Source organism: Hydra viridissima, unplaced genomic scaffold (assembly GCF_058129835.1).
Source record: "Hydra viridissima isolate aposymbiotic clone 2 unplaced genomic scaffold, HvirCarnegie_v1 scaffold_14, whole genome shotgun sequence".
Lineage (NCBI taxonomy): Eukaryota > Metazoa > Cnidaria > Hydrozoa > Anthoathecata > Hydridae > Hydra > Hydra viridissima.
The window spans coordinates 4,093,303-4,115,289 of NW_028324313.1; the positions used below are offsets into that span (position 1 = coordinate 4,093,303).

General features: G+C 30.3%; 1 protein-coding gene across 6 annotated transcripts in view; it reads right to left on the minus strand.

Moving 5' to 3' along the window:
* Positions 1-8,280, minus strand: part of LOC149878914 (tubulin-specific chaperone D-like) — a 47,504-nt gene extending 39,224 nt beyond the window's left edge. For 2 of the 6 annotated variants that reach the window (XR_016446812.1, XM_090071327.1), the window contains exons 1-5: positions 5,202-5,353; positions 4,764-4,901; positions 4,600-4,650; positions 4,136-4,233; positions 3,872-3,973 (exon numbers count right to left, since the gene is read on the minus strand). Coding sequence is in view for 3 of the 6 variants with exons in the window: in XM_090071327.1 (XP_089927453.1) it covers positions 3,872-3,973; positions 4,136-4,233; positions 4,600-4,650; positions 4,764-4,901; position 5,202 (390 nt within the window). In the remaining 3 variants the exon portion in view is untranslated. Of the gene's footprint in view, positions 1-3,871; positions 3,974-4,135; positions 4,234-4,599; positions 4,651-4,763; positions 4,902-5,201; positions 5,354-8,172 lie in introns of those variants that run through there. The other 4 variants (XM_090071328.1, XM_090071330.1, XM_090071329.1 and 1 more) reach the window with 4 other exon arrangements.
* Between the last annotated feature and the right edge of the window lie 13,707 nt (positions 8,281-21,987).

Consider the following 21,987-nt stretch of genomic DNA (forward strand, 5'->3'; position numbering starts at 1 on the left):
ATTAGGTTTATTATAATTTTTTTATTTTGGGCACTTGTATTTGGTACAAAAACATCTGGGATTTTGGATGAAGTAACCTTGCCATTATGAAGATAATAAACTGTGCTGCTTAATGGTGTTCTCCTCTCTTTAATTCGGTGACTCAAAGCGGCATACTATGGTTTTTCAATTTCAGTTTGTTGTTGTTTTACTTTGGTCAGCATAAACTCTAATGCAATATCAGCTGTAATTAAAGTTGCGTTTCGTTGACAAAGTGCTTCCACAGTTGCTTTAACGGGAGTCAAAAGTACCACTAAATCTGATATGGTTCGATATTCGTTTTCGTTCATCTTAACTGAATTATCAAAATTGGAATCCAATTCTAAATCTAGAAATGCCTTTTTAACACAATACTTTAACTTGTCAACTCTTTCAAGCATAAGAAACAAACTGCTCCATCAGGTTTTGCAATCCATGATTAAATGGATGACCTTTCTAAACTCAATTTTTAAGTACTTTTGTAAATAATTTTCATTTTTTGTTGGGGATCTTTTTAAACATTTTTACAATTTTTCTGACTTTGGTTATAATAGGTCCTGTAATTTGATGTTTTATTGTAACCTCAGATGTTTCATTAATTAACAATGAATCGTTCGAATCTCAAGTACAATCTTCTTCTTCATAAACGTATTCACTATTGTAATCATTATCTTTGTTATCTAAATTTGCAAAAGCAGTGTTCTCATCATCTAAACTTTCATCAACTTCCAAGTGACTGGTGTCTTTTTTGTAAAGAACTAATATAACTGCCAGTTGTAGAGCGTGGGCAAAGCATAATTGTTGATCAATTTCTAGAATTTTTCCAAGTTTCTTTATAATGCTTGCACCATCAGTCGTAATACCAATGATACCATCCTCAAGGTTTATTTTAAAGTTGTGGAGTCTTTCTTTTAGAAGTAAAACACACTTTTCTGCTGGCATAGACTCTAAAATGCGAATCAAACCTAAGTTCCAATAACTTTTCAACTCATGTGCATTCACATTCATATATCTACAGTTTCCAAAAGAAATCCACTCATCAAGTGTTAAGGAAAATTTAGAGCCTCTTGATATTTGATCAATTATTTGTTTTATAACTTGCTTTTTAATCTGCTCGTAGTAGTCTAATACCATTTTTCTGATAGTATTATGTTTTTTTGGGACATTTTTATATCTTCGTGCAACTAATCCGACTCATATATCAATGAAATTACAAATTGTACTAAATGATATACCATCTTTTGCTGCCATATGCGCCAACACTTCAGATAGATTTTCTTCTTTTTTCAATCTTGTTGAAAAATAGTTCGTGATTTTTGGTTTTTTATTTTGAGGTTCTTCTTCTAAATCTTTTGAATTTGAAGCTCTAGTGGATAAACTTGGTACTTGTAATTGTAATTTTACTTTAAGTTTATGTTTAGACAGTAAATGGGAATGTAGACCTTTTGTTAAACCACCAGCAATTTTCAATATTTTTTTGCATGTACTAACTTTGCACATGGTTGTTTCATCTGTTCCTCTTAAGAAATGTCTCCATATCAGATTTGTGCTATTAAATTCAGCGTAGTTCCTCATGATATTTACTTAAGTTCAACTTTTTTTAAATTTCTAAAGTTCTTCAACTTACGTTTCTTTATCAAATCTATAATTCTAACTGAATTTGTTACTGTGAAAATTATTACCACTTTGAATAACTGCAAAAAAAGCTTGTTTACTTAAAAAACCTTGTGTATTTTGAAAACTTCATTAATTTAAACCGTTATTGAAACATTTTTGAGAATCACGCATAGATTTTGTCGCATAAGAATTGTAGGGTTCTATCTAATTTTTGCTGTTGTGAGAATTTAACTTTCAAATTTTCTTAGTTAATGTTTTTATTCCTGTCATTTTTTATAATTTCAACTATAACTCTTTTTTTATTTATGCTTCATAATTAAACCAATAATATTATTTATAAATATTTTAAATTTTTTGTTTTTTATTATTATAAATTGTTAATTAAAACTTATAATATGAAAAAAGCAGATAGAACTCTTTAATTCTGTGACGATTTGGAAGAAAATGAAGCCGAAAATTCGAAATTAAATTTAATCATTGCAAAGAGAATACAGCTATGAAATAAATATTTTACCAAAGATTATATTTACTAGACACTTTATAATGTACAAATAAGTTTATAACTTAATCCCTATTTATCTTTATTTTTCTTTTATTACATTCCCGAAATCCTGGAAAACTTTTGTTAAAAATCCCGGGATTACAGGATCAAAAATTTGCATGGAATTCCGGGATTTCGTGATACCGGGATTGCCATCCCTAGTTATATTTTAGTAGGTGATTAGTAACTAATTTAAACTTTCAAAATTAGATAAATTTTGCTAACCCTTTCTAATTCATTATTTAAAACTAATTTAGTGAGGAAAAAATGTTCATCATTAGCATTAATGTATTGCCAATAGTTTTATAAAATAAATGTAATCAAATATAAAAAAATTAATAAAACAAATTAAAAAAAAAAAAATTCAAGTGAACATTATTTGATCATCCCATCTAGGACAACTAGATTTCTGAGATGGAACAGTAAGTTGAATTTTTTTTTTTTAATTTAAACTACAGTAAATTACAGTTAATTTACAGAGAAATACAGAGCACAAATGTCCATGTTAATTTGTATAGAAATTTAAATTACCATTTTTAGACTCTAAGTCTTGTTTTGAATACAAGCAAATTGAAATATAGCTATTTTAAAATAATTAGCATAAATATAGTTTTACAGTTAACAGCTATAAGCTGTGTTATTTGCACAATTTTTCCAGTTAATTATTTTGAGTTCTACTGATCCATAATAGATTTAAAGCTCTCTTTGTGTCAACAAGTCACAAGTCTGGTTTTACGGTAGTGGTTCTAAGGTAACTTCTAGATAAAGAGAAATAGAACAATAAGAGGAAAATGAATTAAATTGGGGTCTTAATCATGTGATTGTTGCCATACATTAAGATGTTTGAAGTTAAATCAAGATTCTTTTTTTGCACAGAAAAGAAAGGTGTGGACGCTTGAGTACTTTCAACATGAAACTTAAAATAAAAGGAAAATAGATGTAATAACAGCTAAAGAGAAATGACAGCATGATTGAGAGGTAAAGCTGATATTACTCCATAAAAACTTCACAGTGCATTGAGCCATTTTTGGTAATCTTAGAGTAAATATGAAGTAATCAAATCAAGAGATTGGCTTTCTTAGATACCAAAATCTCTAGAACTGAGAAGGCTGGGAAAGTAGTAGCATTGTTGAAAATTAGCAATGACAACCCTACAATATTGTGGAACTACTTGATTAAAGTAACGTGTCTCAGGTGATACTTTGTTCACATTTTGTTTTGGAAAGCACCAAAAAGTTTAACAATGCATGTTAAAGTAGATGTTTTACAGGAGGATCTGATCAACTGAAATAATCAGAATAACATCAGCCATCAAAAAGCACAGCAGTTGAAGATTGTCAATAATACTGCTGAATGTGGGTTATCACTGATTCAGAACATTAATTTCATCATCACAAACTAAGAGGAGCAAAATGTCAATCATTATTGAAAAAACCTGCAGCAACTGACATTATGTCTGAATTGTATATAGCACACTGCATACAATAAGATAGAGTTGACTTATTGTTGTAATCAACACTTGTTGTGTTCACTTATGTTATTCTACTAGTTAACAACGTTTTATTGATTTGAATTTTTTCCTTTACATATGATAGAATAAATCTAGGGGTTGAGAGAATTCATGTTGCAAACTTTCATTTTGAGTAGTACTGTAATAAATATTAAAAGCTAAAAAATAAAATATAAAGTTCGTACTTGATAATCATTTGAGTTTTGATCATTAAGTAATTTTAAAACAATCTCTAAGTCTGAGACTTCATGCGAAAAATATCGTAATGACTGTTTATATCCCCTCACCTAAAATTTGAATAATAAAGATAAATAATGCCTTTGCAAATTAACAAATCTTAAACTGAAGATACAAATATCAAGCATTAAAAAATATATATCATAAGATAAACTACTTAAAATCAAAACCTTTTCTTATTCTTAAAAATACTTTGTCAATAAATACTATACCTTTGTAAATAAGTACAAGTACTTGCAATACTGATGCATACTAATTTTTGGAGTTTGGGAATCTTTGATGAGATTGAGCAACTTCGTAATAATTCTCTCTATAAAAAATAAGGATTTAAAACATTAAAACACTTATTTAAATCCTACAGTCTAACAAATTTCTATGAAGCATCATGAAAAAAAGTACTTGTTAACCTAGATTTAACAATTTTCTTTTTAAGTGAAAACATCAAAATGTAAAAAGGTCTTAAACTCGTATATTCTATTTTTAGGTCTTGTGATTCACTTAATTTAATTGGATTTTATATCTTTTTCTTATTAGATATATATATTTTTTTCTTATTAGATATAAGAAAAAGACATAAACACCTAGATTAAAGAAAATTTGTTAAATATTATACTGCTCCAGATCACAATTTTCAAGTCAGTTGAGTTTAACACTCATACCAATAAAATGTAAATACCTAGATATAAGTCCAAAAGATGAGGTTGTTCTTGATAATGACCAACTATTACTATAGTAAAGTTCAATACATAGTAAAAAGAGAAAAATGCAGCAGTTCATCAAAAGATATCTAGCAATTATTATAACAAAAATAATACTTTCACAAAAAATATCCAATATTACCAGTCATTTTTTCAATATCAGTCTCTAGTAAAATTTGATGATCACATTTTGAAGATACATCATCAATAATTTTATGAACATCACTATCATGTTTAAACCCATCTAAGTTGTTGGTAACAATATTATCCTCCATTTTCACTATATTATAAAAATTTTAATAAAAAACAATTTATTCCACATTATGAAGCTTTAAATATTTTATTGCTAAAACACAATAAACTTTTTTTTCTCCAAATACTCAGAAATGTAATTTTATGTTAATAAAAACCAATTACATTTTTAGAAAACTAAAAAAAGTTGATTTTTTTACAGTGACATATTGAAGCAAAAATAACTGTGTGAAGATAGGATTTCTGAATAACCCTGCGTCATTAAGTAGATTACACTTAAAGCAATAGATTTTTTAAATAGCATAACTGGTGCCTATGAAAAACTTACTTTTGACTCTAAGAGCGGTTTAATAAAGCTAAAGTATGGTTTAAACAAAATTTTATATTCTATGTGTCAAACTTTAATAGATTTATGTTGCCTTCAACATATGTGTTAATGAACAATGTTGTTCCATTTGTAAGTTGTTTATATTTCTCGGTAAAAAAAAACGCAAATGTGTGTCCCAAAAGGTCTGCAAAAAATTCTTTAAACAATATTTTACCGATTAAGAAATGGTGATAACGAAATAATCAATTGCTAGTATCGCCGTAAAATAGGACCCGTGAAATGAGGCCTTTTGAGTCAAGTTTTCCCGGGAAATTAAAAGTGGCTTTGGTAAGGGAAATTTTTTCAAATTGATAACCAGATAACCAGAATAATATAGGAATATAAGGAATATACTAAACATATGACAAGAGTATATAAAATGAAATTAAGTCACACTACTATAGAATGTTTTTGGAACAAGGTAAATTTCAAGTTTACGATTTTGTAAATAAAGTCACTTAAAATTTTGGAAAAAAATTTAATAAATCTGTTACTATAAGAAAAAAAAATTATAATCGTTATGAAACAAGTGATTGAACTAAATTAAACGCTAAAATCAGTTATAAAAATGAAAAATCTATTTTTGAATTAAAACATTTACGCAATCGTTTAACAATCAAGAAATTTAGGTTTTGCTTAAAACATCAACGGCTTTCCCGAGGCTTTCCCGAGGCTTTCCCGAGTGTTTCTCGAGTGTTGGGAAAAGATGTAAGTTAGCGTCTGTCAAGGATTTCATTAAGTGATTGCGATTTCATTCACAACAAACCGAGCATTAACAGGGGATTTTCTGTCCGACAAGCTACTTGCATAACACAAATCAAAGATACCACAATTGAAAACATCGGTCTGATTATCAAAGAGAAGAAATTAGAGTTGTTTCACAGGATGTTTAAAGAGTGATTTCTAGTATATTTTTGAAAAGTATTAGGTTAGTGCGCAGGCTCTTCGTCGCAAACCTGAACTCTGCCACTTAAAGTGAATGTTAATAACCAACGACAACTACCATCGTGTAATAACTGAAGGTAGTTGCCAGAAACAAAGTAGCATGAAAAGACTTTTTTTCTGGAAGTTTAATATCAATTAGTAGATTTCAAGTTTACCAAGAGCCTAAAAATTAAAATTTGTCTTGTACTAATAAGGTTATTGCTCAACTAACCATCTTTACTTTAAAGGATTTCCCTATATGTTTCTATGAGATTTTCCTTAACCTCTTCCTAAGCAAATTTTTTGATCAATCTCTATTTTTTATTGTATATGATAGAATAACACCTTATTTGGAAAATATTGGGCGGACTAAACCTAGCAGATTTTTTGGGATTTTTTTGAAAAAGTTTTTGTTTTTGATTTTGAAAAGAAGATTTAGGGACAAGACACATGCAGCCACACCCACATATACACCATACACACACACACACACACAAACACACACACACACCCATGAGATTTTCACACGGATCAGCATAGGTGCATTAATACCATGCACAAGGCAGTTTACTGATTTGTCTTTGGTATCAGAATCAGCTGCATGCGATGATGAATTACTTTGGACAATACGATAACCATGTTTGTTCAGCTCTATGTAACGCTTTCATTTTCAATTGATATCTTTTGCCCCAATTGCACCTCTAGTAGTCTCCTTATTTACAAGGATTGAATTGGAAGGGTTTTTGTTGTAGGGGTCAAAGTATTTCTTAGTATTATAAAACGACCCAGGAGTAAAGTTAAATAAAAATATGATTAGACAAACAGCTCAACAGAGCTATAAAGAATTTTCGAAACTTAACAAATGAAATAAGAAAAAATTATATTGATGAAAAAGAGGGAAACAGTCTTGAATTGTGATGTCTTCTGTTAAACATTTTTCCAAGTGATACTACCAGGGACCTGATTAGGCTCTATTCAATCAAAATCTATTGGAATTTTTTGAAGTTCCAGACTAGGTGTTTGCTACATTTTTTAATACTACTGTGACAAACACTGGTAGGAAAGAAGTTGCAATTACAATCTGGACAAGAAAGTTTCTATGATATACATTTTACACTTGTTTAAAAAGCAATTACTTAAGAAGAGAGTAAGAGCATGACCGCCGAGAGGGGGGGTGGACGGGGAAGATTCCCGGGGCTCCGTGTTTGTACAAAGAACTTTTTTTCATGAAGTTTTATTTATCGCTTCCGAAAAATTTTAAAGATAAAAAATATATGAGTTTTTAACATAATATGCTTCTTTTAATCTTTCTATTTTTCTTTGTAAAAGTAAAATTCGAACTTTTTCAATCGAATTTTAATCGAAATTAAAATTCGAATTTTTTCCATCGATGTCGATAACTTTTCTTTTTTTAATTTTCTTTTTAAAACTTTAACAGTTTTAAAGATTACATTACTTGATTAAAAATTAATGCTGCATTTTAAAATTTTCGTTTTAGGCACAGTTTGTAAATAACAAATACGCGTTAAATTAAAACTTTTAACGAATATTACAACTACGTTGTATAGAAAATATTATTATTCAAATATTAATTTTTTAATATCGATGTTAGGCATATTATTCTATGTCCAACATCGATATTGGAATAGGGAAATTAAATGTAACACCAAAAGACGTAGATGATGCTATACTAAGAGGTCCAAATCCTTACCTAATAACATTTCTTGTAGATAAACACGGTAGTCAATTCCCTACGTATTTGTTAAGTTTCGTTTAAAAAGTAAAGAAATAGTTCCTCGTGATTGGTTAGTTTGGAGCAAGTCTAAAAATGCTCTGTTTTGTTTTCCTTGTCTTTTATTTTTATAAATTTCGTAAGCAAAGATCAATTTTTCCGACAGAATATAGTTGGCAGGTTAATAGAGGGTACAAAAAATTTATGATAGAACACCTGACCTGAATTTTGTTATATCCAGTGACGAAATTTAGAAAAAAATATTAATAAACATACCAAAATTGATTGTCTTATAGTAAAACAAATACAAAATGAGACACAGAAATGGGAAGATTTATTATAACGATTATTATATGTAATTTCGTTTCTTGCTGAGCGTGGATTGGCTTTTAGGGGTCCCAGCTAACACAAAACGTTCGAGTACGTTCGAAGAACGTTAGAAACGTTCTTAGAACGTTCTTAGAACGTGCCCGACCGTTTCTAACGTTCTACGAACGTTTCTTGAACGTTTTGTGTTAGCTGGGGTGTTACTCATTTGATTGGAGATTCGAACAATGGAAATTTTCTAGGATTATTAGAACTTTTAAATCATTACGATCCGATTTTAGAAAAACATTAAAAAACGTAAAGCAGATACAAAAAGAAAAGCAGAGATTGCAAGGACATTACTTATCGGCAAATATTCAAAATGAATTCATATCATGCTGTGCTGATTACTTGAGAACTTGTTTTTTAAAGGAAAGAGAAACTTAAATATTATTCCCTTATTGTAGACGCAACACCCGATTCTGCGCATAGAGAACAAACTACACTCATTTTACTATGAAATACTACACTTAAAATTAATTTATGATGCCAATATACAAAATATTTCTCTTCAGCCCGTTGAATTATTAAATGAAAATAAAAAAAAAACAAGTTGGACGTGCTGTTTCCGAACATTATAATTGCAATAAGACTATTTTGCACAATTTTAGTGATAGTTGCCCAATCAGAAAGATCTTTTAGCGTGTTGAAAAGAATAAAAAACATAATAAGATTAACAATGACACAAAATCATTTAAATGACTTTGGACTTTTATCTATTGAGCCAAAATGGCTATGAAAATTAGTTTTGAAGAAGTTATTAATTTGTTTGCGAGTCGAAAGGCTCGCAAAGCTCTATTATAAAACAGTGTTTAACATTAACTTTTGTACACTTTTTCCTAACTTTAACTTTCAAAAGATTTAAATAGTTTTGACCTTTAAAGGTTTTAATTTCATATTTTATTTTCAATGGTCAGAGCACGCTTCTAGCGGTCCTGGGTATACGATTGATCATAGTGAGGGCCCGTTAAGAAAAATAACCCAGGGCCCGAAGTTTCTCTCGGCGTCTATGAATATGAGCCCCAGGAAGACCAAGGCCGGATTAAGGGTCTTGGGGGCCGGGAGCCGAAAAATATTTGGGGCCCATTTCCTAAAAAAGTGTATTTTAAAATGAATGCAAAAACATAAGATTACTTTTTTATTTAAATAGAAACTTTTCTTGCTTTCACATTTGCAAAATCAATTACAACATCTTGAAAATTTGTATTTTTTAACAGTGTTCTTTCAATTGTCATTAAACAAAGAGCATTTAAACGATCGTTTAACATTGAGGAACGGAGATCATTTTTGAAAATGCTCTCTCTGCACTACAATTAGTAATGGGAAGAGTAAGAAAAATCCGATATGCGATGTCATTATTGGGAAAAACTGATTCTAACTTATTCCTACGAATTGCTTGTAAACATTCAAGTGCTGATATATTCTTCTCATTAGACAATTTCTTCATAACTTGTTGATGAAATGTATGAAACATTTCCTCTGCCCTGGTTTCCTCGGTTTTCCAAGTGTTTAGCAAGAATGGATCAAATTTTGCTAAGAACTCTAAGGCCCCGAGAAAATTTCCATTACTGAAGTCATCTATTTCTTCTGAATCACCTCTAAGAGCTAGACCTCGACTGCACAAAATTTTCAAGCATTTAACAACTCTTCTCAGAACTTCCCTATAGTAACGCTTTTCCTCCTCCAACTGCTGTTTTAAATGAATATCAATTTTTCCTTTTAATGTAACTTTTCAAAAATAGCACTGGACTGCATCAGAATGCTGCTTGCTTTGTTCGTGTCTATGTATAGAACTCAGTCCATGTGCCCAGTCGTTGAATCCAGATCCAAAGTTGTCCTCTGAATCTTGAAAAAGCAAGCAGAAGAAACAAAATATTTTTCCTGTGGATGGTAAATAGATAAGCCAGTCTCTCTTTCGAATTTCACCATTTTTCAAATTAAAAGAAAAACAGATGAGAGTAGCACCTTATTTTGGTATTTGTTACTTTTTTAGATTTTTCAAAACTTTTGTCTTCAACATTTTGATCAGGAATTTCTTTTATAGAAATGCAGTAGCGCTGTGCTTCTTTCAAATCCGTCCACAATGCTGGGTCAGATTGACATATTAACAAACTGGACTAAAACAAAAAACAACGTTGCAGTTTAAGTTAACGATTAAAGTCAATAATGCGTTTAATAATATTACTCATAACAAAAATAATAACAATAATGATAATAAAAACAGCAATAACAAAAGAAATAATAATAATGCTAATAACAATAATAACAATAAATTTAACTATTTATTCTTTCCTCTAAATTCCAAGGTATTCTTACATTGGCATATGACACATTTTCTTGCTGCGCTGTTGAATTGTTCATTGAAGAATTATCTGTTACGTTCTACAATTGTGAACTTTCTGCAGTTGGATTTGATTCAGTTGAAAAACATTGATTCTTCTCTAATGTTTTATCAGGAGATCGGAAAAAATTAGTCAATTTTGGGATTTTTTTTAATGTTGTTTGCTGTCTGTCACATTTATTTTTTTTTCAGTTTGCGTTTTAAATTTCCGCTTAGATATTTTCTGTACATTATTATCCAATTATTGCAAAAATAATTGTAATCTTAATTTATAACTCTTTAGTGGTAAAAAAAAAAAAAAAAAGAAGTAAAAAACTAACATTTCAAAAAATATATAAAATATTTAATACATATTTAACAATAAATATAAAAAAATAAACAGCTATTAATTTAAGTGATATTATTTGTTCTCAAATAAAATAAAAAATTCAAATCAAAATGTCAATTCGCATTTCTTGATAAATAATTAAGCAGTTTAGCATTTAACTTGTATCCGTTTATTTCACTTTTTCAAGTAAGTAAAAAAAGATAAAAATTGTTCGAACTTTTTTCCAATACAGTTCGAACGTGTTCAAGTTCGAGCTTTTTTTTCAAAAGTTTAGAGTTTTTATTTTTAATTACATGAGAAATTAATGGAATTAATTTGATTAGAAATTATCAAAATTATTTCCTTAGAAATTAATAAAACTAATTTAGAATGTCAAGTCATATATAATAAAAAAAATATATATAAACGTTGAAAATCGGGGGCCCCACTGATACCCTAATTTTTGGGGGCCGGGCGCCTAGGCTCCCAGGAACCCGGGTTAATCCGGCATTGAGGAAGACCCTCTATTCACAATGTAAACTTGTAACTAGTAAAAGCTGATTTCTTTTCTTCATGAAAAAGACAAATATTTTTTGTTGAAAACTTTTCAGAAAAAGGGAGATTCAGAATCTGTAAATTCTTTCAAGAGTTTTGTGTTTTTTTTTATTAAATTTGTCAGTATTACAAATGGTATTTCTCAAAAGGGGTAGTACTTGTACAACAATTTGTGAAAAAATATGCAACAAAATATCTGTACTTTCATTCAATACGATATGGACGAGTTTAACCCTTCTAATTTGAAATTACTACTACGAGATTCTTTAATACGTGACATCAAAAAAAAGTTATTTAATAAATGCCATCATTTAATACATGTTCAGCAAAATTCCTGATGAATCAATAGAAACTACCCAGCAAACATAAGACATCTTAAGACCGTCTTATTCAGGTCTTTAAATGGTCTTGTCTGCGAATGACGTCTTCAAGAAGTCTTCAAAACGTCTTTTAAATGACTGCATCGTATAGTGCAGCAGATTAGCATAACATTTGTGCAAGAGTGGATAAAAGCATGAAACATTTTTTAGATGTAGAAAATAAGTATCCAATGCATTTAAGATATGGTGGCACGTCCAGTTTTACCAAAAAGGTATGGTAAATGAGTTTGAGAAAGATAAAGAATAATTACGTCACTTTTCACGGAATATTTCTTTTTAGTAACAAAATTTTTAATAAAGTACCGTATAATTACCGCATAGTCTAAATTTATCCAATCATATTGCACTTTTTAAAAACGATTAAAAAAAAAAAACGATTAAAAAACAAATCACATCACAAATAAAATATAAAAGTTTTGAAAAATAGATAAACAATATTTATCGATTAAAAGTAAGTTTACAGTTATTTTTTATAATGTGTTGATATTTATATATATATATATATATATATATATACTATTCCTGGGCCTCTATACATATATATTGTGGTCAAGCGATATATTGTTGCACATCCTATTTTTACGGAGAATGAGGTTTTCAACAGACCCAATCCGATTGACTGGGCAAAGTGTATTTTCTGCCAAAGTACCTCTGCAAACAAGTTGATTTGCCCCGCTTATTTTAAGTGTTCGGATTGTTTGACAAGTTACAAATCGCTTGCCGAAATCTTACCACAATTTGTGCTGGGTGATTTGCTACCGCCTGGATTTTATATTCAACGATTAGATGAAGGCAGTGGCTTTTAAAATGTACTTTGATTGCGAACAAAGCTAAGTGGCATAAACCCTGCAGAATTTTTTACTATTCCACTGAACTCAATCGAGCAGCTAAACGTTTTTGTTGCGCATCCCTAGCTGCAGAGGGTGAATCCTTATTAAATGAACCCCAGGCACTTAATGTTGAGCACAGTTCATTCAGGCGATTAATTTCAAGTGATATGAGAAAATCAAATTTGGTTTACACACAACCGGTTTGTTTTATTTGTGATACCAGTGAGTCAAAAAACTCATTGCGCAGCATCTGTACCACAAATCTGGATATTAAAGTCCGCGAGTGTGCTATTACCTTGGGTGATTCTACATTATTGACCAAGTTGAGAGACACAGATTTAATTGCTCAAGACGCTAAGTATTACACTAAGTGTCTCAATGACCTGTACAAAAAAAAACGTACTTTTAATAGACGCATGCGTGCTGAAACGCAGCAAGTAGAAGATGAAGTTGCTGTGAACATGGTGTTGGTTTTCTTATTTGATCGTTTACATTGAAGAAACAAGATCAGAAATGGTATCACACCCATCTTCAAACTAGCTGATCTAGCTAGACTAGATGCTTGTCCCAACTAACTGAAAATAGGCTACATACACCAACTTGGCGTATGCATAGCACACGTTTGAAAGAAAAACTACAAGCCCGTTTTCCTAACATACATGCACAACAGGAAGGTTGAGATGTTTTACTTATTTTGAATTGTGACATTACACGCCGCTGTAAATGTGTTCGTAACAGCTTAAAACGTACTGCTCTTTGCAGTTGTCAAGGAGAGTGTACCAGAGATTGAAATGTAACAATGTATAGACTAATATTAACTAATATGCTTATTAAAAGTTATTTTGGCTTCTTAGCTGCTTTAAACCTTTTTATTGAGTAACAAGTGTTTTAGAAATATTTATTAAAATAATTAAGAAATCTTTTTTTTAAAAAAAAGCGGGGGGGTATTTCTTGGGCAAGAGGGCAGTGCCCGAGCCCCTTTCCCACTCATTAGTGCATATGCGATCAATGTATACTTTGAATGATCTACCATTCCTTAAGTTTTAGCCAAGATTAGTTAAGCGGATTAAAATTTAATAAGGTTTTTATAAATCCAAGATGGCGGTAACTACCATCATGAACTTAAGACAGTTCTGATCAGGCTATGCTTTGCCACCATATCTTAAAATGATCAGCATAATTTTTTGAGTTATTGGTGAAAATTTCATGCTTTTATCCACTTTTGCACAATTTTAGTCATTTTTAATGCTAATCTGCTGCACTAGTAGTGAAAAATTGCGCGTCTTCCTAAGACGTCTTAAAGACGTCTTTTTTTTCCGAATAATTCTACCAAACAAAAAAAAGTCTTTTAGTTGTCTTAAAGACGTTTTTAAAAAGACTTTCGGCGTGAATAAACTTCGTGTCTTTTTAAAGATGTGAAATTTTTCGTATAAAGTTTTATCTCGACCAATATTAATTCTCTAAATCATTATTCTAGCAAAAGGTTTTATATAGGTATCATTATGGAAACTGAAAATCGAATGAAGCGTCGTCGCTTGAATAAAAGTATGTTGAATTTTATAATGACATTTGAAGATGAAGATATTAATAATAGTACATCGAATTTGAATCCTGAATTTAATGCTTCTCAGGCTGAGCCAAAAAATCTTTGTAAAGCCCTAATTAATGTTTTTAAAGAATGCGGAGAAAACATTAAGTCTTCGAGTTGTAATTATGAGAATTTTGAGTGTTGTAATGCAGCACCACTTTTGATAACAGAAAAATTATCAGAAGATTTTGCAATGTGGTCTTCGAAAAGCAAAATTTCTCAAAACCAATTAAACGAGCTTTTGAGTATTCTTAAAAAACATGGTCATTCTGAGTTACCAAAAGATGCAAGAACCCTTTTAAAAACCTCTAGAGTTGTTACAGTAGATAGGAAGTGTGGTGGAACTTATGCGTACTTTACTATTGCTGATGGCATAAATATTTTTTTGAATTTAAAAAATGATTCTCAATGTACTGGGTTATCTATTACTATTAATGTTGATGGGCTACCTTTTTAAATCTTCTAATCTTCAACTATGGCCAATACTTGGTCTAATAGAGAACTGTATAATTATTATTGCACTTTTCTGTGGTGATGGTAAACCAGACTGCTTGAATGATTTTCTCAATAATTTCTTCAAAGAATCTTTATTGTTAAGTGGTGATGGTTTATACTGTAATGATAAAAAAATCGATGTTACACTTAAAGCATTCATATGTGATGCACCTTCTTGCTCTTTTCTTAAATGTATGCAAACTAATACAGGATATTACTCCTATGAACAATGCCAAGTTAAAGAATTTTGTGAGGAACATAGAGTGGTTTTTATTGATAACAACTCATCAACTCCAAGATTAACTGAGGAGTTTAATTCCTTTTTGTACACTGATCATCAGAAATCTCTTACTCCTTTAGTTCAACTTAAAATATCTTGTGTTTCTGTTTTTATTTTGGATTACATGCACATGGTTTGTCTTGGTGTAGTAAGACGCATACTTACATTTTTAAAGTCTGGTTCAAAACATTGTAGACTTTCAAATGGCCATATAAAAGAAATATCTGATAATCTATTAAGCTTATGTGGTATGATGCCATCTGAATTTGCTCGACAACCGTTTTCCCTTTTAGAGTTAGATCAGTGGAAAGCAACAGAGTTCAGACAATTTATCTTATACACTGGTCCTTTAGTTTTAAAGGGTGTTGTTAGCAAAGAAATTTATAATCATTTTTTAACATTGCATGTTCCAACGGTGATTGTCTTAAATAAAGAAGACACTGAATATAGGAAACATCTTGCGTTTGCAAGAGAACTAATTAATTACTTTGTTATCAATTCAAAGCATTTATATACAAATTCATTCTGTGTTTACAATGTTCACTGTTTACTTCATACTTGTGATGATGTTGTTAAATTTGGTTGTTCACTAAATGACATATCTTGTTTTCCCTTTGAAAATTGCATGCAGACATTAAAGAAAGCAGTAAAAAATCAAAGAGTCCTGTTATTCAAATAGCCAAGCAATATCAAAGTATACAATCTATGTTAAATACAAAATCTCGAAAACTTAAAGTTTCAGTGAAGCTGAATAATTCATGCTTTTACATAGGAGAAACTCAATTTTATTTTGTTGATGAGAAATTATCATCTGGATATTTTAAATGTAGAATATTTAGACTTGATTTACAAAATGATTTATATACACAACCTATTCAGTCTAAAACCTTTCAAATTTTCTTCATACCAAGTATTGATGAAATTAGAGTAAAAGTGGTTGAGTTAAAAATGAAAAGTCTTTGCCGAAAGGTTGTTATTCTACCTTGGAAGGAAGGTCTTGCATTTTTTCCTTTATTGCAAGAAATAAAACATTAATTGAAAGGTTTTTAAATTCAAATTTCTTTTGATGAAACATTTTATATTTACAGCTATTCACGAAAGTTTAAACGATTGCAGAATTTTTATCAAGTATGTTTGGTTTTTGTTTAATAAAGAAAAACTGTAAAATGATATCGACTTAATTTTTTTTATTTATTAAAGAAAAAGTAATTAGCTTTAAAATGAATATTTTAATATTTAGTTAGAAAAAAGCCATTACAAAAAATCTTATAGGAAAAATAAGAAGCACAACAGTTTAAACGAATTGCAACATTCGAACAAAAAGCGAAATTAATATTTGAAGTGTCCTCCTTTGTTTTTATAGCAAAGATAAACTCGTTTATGCATTAATTCAACTAATTTCATGCACATCACGCGAGGTACCTTCAGCCAGTACTCATTCAAAAGTTGCTTTAAATGCTGAGTTGATTGAATTTCATGGTATGTCAGTTGATTGTCGATCCAAGACCAAATATTTTCGATTGGGTTGAGATCTGGTGATCTAGGGCACCAGGGCATCACATTGAACTTTTTTTTCAAAAAACATTCTTTGATTGAGTGTGCTGTATGAGCTGAAGCCCCGTCTTGTTGAAAGATGAATTGCTTGCTTCTGCCATACAAATGTCTGATTGATGGAACTAAACACGTTTCCAATGTGTTCTTGTAGGTGTATTGATTAATTCGGCCTTCATACAGCTCATAGAAACCTATACCTTTGTGAGAAAAACATCCCCAGATGCCAACCGAACCTCCACCGCCTTGTCGACGATGTTGCAAAAACCTGTCTGAATATTTCTCAGTTGCAAATCTTTTGACATAGATTCTTCCCTTGCGGTTTACAACTTGAAAGTTAGCTTCATCACTCCAAATAACTTTTGCCCACTGTTCTACAGACCAGTCCAGCCTTTCTTTGGACCACACTCGTCGTTTACGTTTATCCGTGATTGAAAGAATAGGTTTTTAGCAGCTATGTACGTTCCAATACCTTTGTCCGACAATGTTTGTCTCACGAGCTCTCTGCTAACTTTTGAATTATTTTTTGACTCATTGAAGATTTGTGCTAGCTTTTTGTAGCTGAGTCTGGGGTTTTCTCTGCTCATTCTGAATATACCACTTTTGTCACGGTTGCTGAGTTTGGATGGTCTCCCAGTACGCGGCATGTCGGAGACGTCCTTGATAAGTTCCCAGGTTTTGATGGTTTTTCTAACGCAATATTCAGAAATGTTAAGTATTTTGCCTATTTGAACGTTTGTGTGATTTTTTGTCCGCGCCATACCAATAACTTGCCATTTGATGTCACTAGAAACTGATTTTCGACCCATTTGCACGCAATTGAAATTAATTTGAAATTCACAATATTTTAAGTTGATTTTTAATGAATTAAAAGCTGCCTGATGATGTTGTGATGAATTTTTTGATTGAAAAACTTCTAAAAATTAGGATCAATTATTTGCTAATTAATTGATAAATCGCTGCGAAATTTTTTTTCGCAGCGATTTATCAATTAATTAGCAAATAATTGATCCTAAATAAAATCTGTTCCAGGACAGGTCAAATAATTTATGGTCGAAGCAAACCTTATTAAAAATTTAATTTTTCACCAGAACGGCGCACAGTGGAAAATAAAGGTGTGTTTCGGACCAAAAATCGATAACTTTTTTGTTACTAAAAATAGAGATTTGAAATTTTGCACAAATGTAAAGTAGTATATGACGCTTCTTGAGAAATACTTTTTATAAGAATCTTTTGTAATACAATATTAAAAATAAATAAAAATCAAAAACTTCAAAATTGGCAGTTTGTTAATTTACACTTTAACACAATGCTTTACAAATGTATGAAAATACCTTAAAATTATTAAAAACGACGAAAAATACATAAAGTGCTTACCTACTAATTATAGAAATATTTAAAACAGTTTCTTAATAACAATTTTTAAATAGTTGCTTTTATGAAATAATGTATAGGTATATTAAGGTGGTACCAGGGTAAAGGTAACTTTTTAACAAGAAATTGAAAACTATTAATAGACTTTAGCTCTTTTCTATTAATGAACAAAAAAAATATATAAAACAGTAGCCCCCCCAAAAAAAAAATAGTGATGACGTCATTAATTATGCGCATAATTAGTGTTATGTTACCCCCAAAACTGCTTATTCTTTCATCTAATATAACTAGCTCAAAAAGAGTCAAAACTGCTTGAAAATTTGAACATGAATTCTTTAATGTATTAAGAATGTTGTCAATGAAACAGATTTTTTTAAAACATTTTTAACTTTACCAGGTTGACATTCGAACTTTAAGATATAAAATTAAAGGTAGTTTGGGACCAAAGCATGATAAAAATGAGTTTTAAATAAAAAATAATAAAAATTTGCTTCACAGACAACATTCGTAATATGTTCATCTTTAAACCTGCAAAATTTCAGCCTATTATCTATTTTCTATGAAAAGTTATTTTTTCTGAAAAATTGAGATTTAGCGAGAAAAAAAGCGTTTCTAAGGTCGTTGTTATGAAGCAAGAACCAAACTGCTCTTTAAAAAAAGGCCAAATTTGATTAAAATTAAGAAGATTTTTGACTTTTTGCAATACGCATATTGAAATAGGAAGATTTAAGAATTCAAAACATTAATTTTGGTATTTTTCAAAATTTTATCAAAAATAGCCGTTTTTTACCCTGGTACCACCTTAAAGGTACTATATCATAACTACATAGGGACTTTCAGTTCCTGAAATCAGTTCGTTGACTTTCAAAAGCTGCAGAGTATCTTCATCAAGTTCTTGCACATTTCACGCAAAGAATTTATTTGGCTCTTTACTTCATCTACAATGGCTTTAGTTTTCTTAGAAATCTCTTTGCAGAATTCTATGCATATAGGTCGACAAAAACGAACATATGAAGGTGCCGGATTTTGCCAAACAACTGCGCCAGTTACTATATCAATTAGTTTGATAGGCACCAAAGAACTAGTAAACAAATTTGCATCAGAAATAAGTTCAGATTCCTCTGGAAGTTTCTACTTGTATTGGCTTTGGCCAGTGAAACCATCACAGCCCCATTTACTATATGAAAGTAAATGCTTGAATTCAATACTGTACACGGAATCTATGGTCAAAATTCTAGCTACAGTGTGATCCAATAAATCTTGCAGTTCCAGAATTTTCGGATGTGTGTTCGTAATTTCTATTGCAGAAGATGGTGGATAGCAGGTCTGTTTAATTTCTTGAATTTTACAATATGGTGGAAATATGGAACAATTTCGTTCATTTGTCACCTTCCTCATGTACAAATATTGTGCTTTTGTTAAATCTGAATCAATTAACACGCTGAGTGCTTTTTCATCAGTTAGCATATTTTTCTGGCTTGCGTTTTCCATAAAACTCGATATTAATTTTTTTTTTGTCTTTATCAGCAATCCTTAATGATTCCACAAGTTTTGCTTCTGCTTCTTCTCCTATTGAATGCAACGCCTGAAGATATGTATTAAAAATATGCTCGAATCCATATTCCTTAAGTAACATGGAATTTTTTCTTTTTTTTGCTGGATTCTGACGAATCTCCATAAGACACGCACGGCCTTCCGCGTTTTTCAAAAGAAGTAGATGGCGTGGAGTCGGTAATTGCCTCTTCTGAGTTAGGTAAAGATACACAATATTCAGAATCCAACCAATCACTGTTCTTAGATAAAAAAGCTTCCTTTTTTCGTGACGCCAGTATCCATAGTTTATTAAAAGACGGAATAATGTGCCTTTGAATATCACCCATGATGAAACACAAGTTGTCCTCAGAAAGTTGATAATTTTCTTTTATAAATTGTTGACAGTGCCTCAACTGTCTTTCCTCCATCAATATAGGAAAGCAATAATTTACATTTCAAACACTTAAAAGTTGTCATTTTAACAAGTCACAAAAGTAACTAAAGTAATATTCAATACTCAAACGAGTTGATTTAATTTCCACTGTGAATTTGTTATACTGATATAAATGTTTCAACTCTTTATATATTGGCAGTGTACATTCACTACAAAAGGAGTGCAAAAATACAAGAATGCCATGGTATAAATAAAAAATTGATAATAAGTTAAAAAACATATACCAAGCTATTGTTATAAATGAACAAAATTTGAAACCACGATAAAAAGCGGTTTTCTGTTTTTTCACTTTTATCACTCTTTTCTCGATAATTTCGGAAACCGCACGTTTCTGCAACTCATTCTTATACATGTTTTTAATAAACACCTAAGCTACAATACTACATTAAATGTAAAGCGTGGGGAAGCGTTGGTAACTACCAAAAGTCTCAGTGAACTTGAAGAATATTAATTTTTTTCATTTATTTTATTGTTCAAATAATTACTCCTAAACTGAACCATATAAGTAAAAATGTATAATTTTCTTAAAATCTCCATAACATGAGCCTTTCAAAAATGTATAATACTTTATACTTATTCCTAGAAAGTTTTTTAGAAAATTAACTTTTAAAGTGATGAAGCGAACAGGTTTGAAATGAACATCCGCAAAAGTAATAAACAATAAGGCTTCAAATCTTTTATTTTTACATAAAGTTATGTGAAATTCCTGCATTATAGTAATGATTGACCATTAAACTATTAAATAAAATTGAAATATAATGACAGCAGCGACATTAGTAAAAAACATTTATGATATGCTGTTGCTCTACAATTTTCCACTGTGCGGCGTTTCAGATTAAAATAGATAAACCACAGGACCTGAAAATCAACAGAGAGTGCTTTAATTCGAAGTAAAAGTTTTTAAAAAATCCATCTTATTTTATATCACAGTCATTCTAATTTTTTATTAGAATGACTGTGATATAAAAATCTACAACTGAGAAGCATTTGGATCAAAAGGGTCTAGCTTCGAGAGTTTTTTTTAAATCGGCGAGAAAAATCGTCTTAACGTCTCAAACGTGGAAGCGGGCATTCCAAGGCGTCATATTTCAGTCGTCTTAATTGACAATTAAATTCAGCGTTGCCAACATTTTTTACATGTGTAATGCCAAAAGCGATAATGTAAAATGCTAAAATTAAGCATTTTTCATATCGCAGCTGTTACAAAACGATTATTCCGTCACTTTATTTTGAACAAATTTCATCAATGGAATCAACAAGTTAATCTTCGGATTGGAAGTCAAAAGGTGTTTTTTTATCATCCTTTGGAGTAAAAATTAATTTCAACTTTTTTTCCGAAATAAATACTTTTTTCAAGAATTTAAATTTTTCTGGGTCAAAATGCCAAAATAAAGCTAAATGGCCATAAAATACCATTGGATCAAAAAAATGCCAATTCTCGAAATATTGGCATCCTATCATACCATGTGGCAACGCTGCACAGTGACTCAGAACGATCAAAAAACGGTAAAAATTAAATAAAATTTGACATAAAATCGTAAATCAATAATGTTATATATCAAAATATTAATTTTTGGGTCAGAGATTTCAAATTTATTAATAAATTTGTTTTTTATGCGTAGTTTCGGCTTATGCGCGTATACGCGCGTTTAAGGTGACTATACGCGTACAAAAAATTTTTTTTTCAAGTTTTAGAATCTTCAAGACAAACACATTATCTTGATATATTACTCTACTTGATATTTTTATAAAAATGGTTTTTAAAGGAGGTTGATACATAGAGAAAAAAAAACTGTATTTATTACATTCATTTTATTATTTACATTACAATTAATTTAATAACTTCATCTGGTAACGGTTTTCCTCGATAGCTCTTATGTTTTCTAAAAGATATGCTTGATACTTTTGGATCTGATCTTGCTAGAAGGTAGTGCATCTGATTCATCATTGTGTTTAACCTTTAAATTTTTGCCATGTGCTTAAGTCTAGAATTTCTTATCTGTTTATTTAAACTCTGCAGTGCATCTTCCGAATATA